Source organism: Myotis davidii, unplaced genomic scaffold (genome assembly GCF_000327345.1).
Source record: "Myotis davidii unplaced genomic scaffold, ASM32734v1 scaffold394, whole genome shotgun sequence".
In the NCBI taxonomy this organism is placed as follows: Eukaryota; Metazoa; Chordata; class Mammalia; order Chiroptera; family Vespertilionidae; genus Myotis; species Myotis davidii.
Window position 1 is genome coordinate 2,869,366 of NW_006287548.1, and position 3,080 is coordinate 2,872,445.

At 41.0% G+C, this 3,080-nt stretch overlaps 1 protein-coding gene across 1 annotated transcript in view; it reads left to right on the forward strand.

Moving 5' to 3' along the window:
- The window catches only part of ADAM23 (ADAM metallopeptidase domain 23), a gene marked incomplete at its 5' end in the record, with an annotated part of 149,420 nt that overhangs the window by 71,639 nt on the left and 74,701 nt on the right, over positions 1-3,080 (forward strand). Inside the window, one exon of the mRNA XM_006759419.2 lies at positions 791-854. Within this exon, the coding sequence (XP_006759482.2) occupies positions 791-854 (64 nt within the window). The remainder of the gene's footprint in view (positions 1-790; positions 855-3,080) is intronic.

A 3,080-nucleotide genomic window follows, 5' to 3' on the forward strand; every position in this document is an offset into this window, starting at 1 on the left:
TCATCATCAGACCCATAAAGACCGATAGGTAACTTGTCCTTAGTCACACCATTATTAAGGGGCTGGGCTAGGCTTTAAAGCCTACTTTCTCTGACTTCAAAATCTATATACATAACTGTGATTTTATTTCAGGAGTTGGCAAATTATGGCCCTTGGACCAAATCCAGTCCTTCCTGGTTTTGTACAGTTCTGGATTGAGAATGTTTTTAACAATTTTAAATGGCTGATCAAAAATAAAGAAGAAGAATATTTCACGATGTGTGAAAATTATGTAAAATTCACATTTCAGTGGTCATAAATGAACTGTATGGGAACATAGCAGCATGTTGTCTGTGGCTGGCTCTGAAATGAACAGCAGAGTGGAATAGTTGTGATAGGGATCCTGTGGCCTGAACAGCCTACTGCCCGGCCTTCATTCCATCCTCCTCAGTGATTATGCTTTATGAGATTCTAATTATTTAGAGCACTATAGTGGGATTTTACAGGGCCTAACTCCTCCTGTTCCCTGCCTTCTTTGTTTGTTCTATATTAATTGACATATCAATCAAATGATGAATAGTGTGTATAAAAGAAGCTCACCCTTAAATACCTGTGTCTTGTGTTTTGAACAGACTGAGGGATGATTTGTTGCTGGATAACCTCGAGACTTGATGATGACCTTTTTTGTACTCTGGGCTGTAGCTACTTGTCTGTGGTGTACATGCCCCCCATATCCATTTACTGAGCTGATTATTTTTAAACCTCCAAGTATCTTAGACGCAGAACTCACTCTATTGTCTTTCCTTTGTAGTGGCCTGCTGTCTTCTGATTACGTGGAGATTCATTATGAGAATGGGAAACCACAGTACTCTAAGGTACGGTTAACAGCATGTGATGTCCTGCAGTATTAATAGACGTAGTCAGAGGCCTGGTCAAGGCACACTACATGGTTTTGATGTCTATCTTCAGGAAAAGTATTTGTCGTCTTATACAATGGCACAACAAATTATGTTTTTAATTTTAAAGTACATTTAGAAGAAATTTATTAAAAACTCCCAGATGTTGAAGATAACAATAGAGATTCAGTATATTTAGGGCAGTAAAGAAACGTTTGTTTTGGTTACACATACAGTATATTATGTAATGAGTGGTAAAAAGAGCTATACAGTTCCATATCAGCATTTTCAATTAGTAGATAACCAGGCTATGGTCATAGAAACTGAATGGCAAGACTGGGTGGGTCATTAGAATGAGTATTTAATCCAAGTGACTCTAGTGCCCCAGAAGGGCAGAGGAGAGGTAGGGGAAGGAAGATTTAGGGAGTACCCTCCCTCCTCATCTCCACAACAATTCTTTGAGGTGGATATTATTATTCCTGTTGTGCAAAGGAAGAAATGAAGGCAGGGAGAAGGCAAATACACCTGCCAGCAAGCATTGTAATATGAAGGTAATTGGGTACTTGATTTCCTTCAGTGGGAGGTCAACTTTTGTTCTCTTTAATAAGGAGCAAGGGGGTTTAGATGAAAACCAGAGGTGGATTCTCTGTATGGAAGGAGCAGTGATTTCTGCCAGTGGAATGGCTCCATCCAGACTTGGATCTGCAGGAAGTCCATAGGGTGCCGTTGAGCCGAAGCAGTGTCCACGGATACCACAGGCGTGGGAGAGGACACAGAGGGGAACAAGCCAAATAGGGACTTTTTTTCTAAATTGCTAGAGTATCGGTAGAAAAGTGGACCTTTAATGTGTGGGTTTGCTAGGTTGTGCAGCACAGAGAACTGGGTTTGTCAGTCTGATAGTTACTTGTTAATACTGCCCAGGGGGACCTGGCATTGCTCAGGATTTATAACTGTCCCATCATTAGTGATTTGATGTGTGTTCTAGACCTGTGAAATTTTCCACCACAGATTAAGAACGTCCATATATTATTTTTACTAGTCTGTCAGTTCTTGCCTGAGGCTGCATGGGGGGGGGGGTTGGGGGGAGGGAGGTGATGGTGGTGTTTGAGTCTCCCTAAAAGTTAATGCTGTGGAAAGTGAGCAGAAATGCTAAATCAAGCAAGGTAACGGTGCTTCCTGGCACTTGTACAAGCCACAGCTCTGTCCTCATGCCAGGGCCTGGAGCACTGCGGATGCTGAGTCATGAGTGTGGTGTAGAGATTGCAGAGAACTTTATAGAATCAGCAAATAGGCCACCTTTGCAGGCTGCAGTAACCTGACCCAAACTAATCATTAAGTTTATATATATGTTAGAAGCAGAATAGCTAATGGCCTCCAGAGGTCATTGGGGGTCCCCAGAGGAGGTCTTATTATTAGTAAGACACGCCAAATCTTGTGTCAGTTGAAACTAAAACTTAAAACAAAGGGTAGTTCAATGCTGGCCAAATAAGTGTTCATTGCAGTTTGTGTTTGTAATCATTGCTTTTCTCTTATTTATGACCCATTTTCTCTAAATAGCTCATATACCCAAACTCGCTTCATATATAATGAATTAATGGTAACCGTCTGGTTTTTATGTCTATATCTGCATGCATATATATATATATATATATATATATATATATACCCCTCCCTCCCAAACTTAAATGATATGCCCCTTAAATATCTGGTAGCAGGATTTTTTAACCTAACAATATTATAAGCATTTCAGCATATCCTATCTAATAAGAGAAACATGGTAATTAGCGTACGACTGCTATCCTTCCCATTGGCTAATCAGGACGATATGCAAATTAACTGCCAGCCAAGATGGCGGCCGACAGCCAGGTAGCTTAAACTGAACATGAGGCTTGCTTGCTTCAGTGACGGAGGACTGCAACGTTCCCTGCCTGCTTTGCCGGCTTCTAAGCTTGCAGTTTAAGGAAGATTGTAACAAATATAGAAGCTAAACAAAACCCCAGAAACCAGCTTTCAGCGAGCTGGGATCTCAGAGCTGGAGTTGATACAGAGTTTCGATTGTAGAACCCAAACAAACCAGATACTGGTTTTCAGCAACTGAGGCCTCAGAACTGGAGCCAGAGCTAAAGCTGGCCCAGAATAATAATAAAAAAAAAAAAAAAAAAAAAAAAAAAAAAAAAAAAAAGAAAGGGGGGGCGCTGCCCCCCG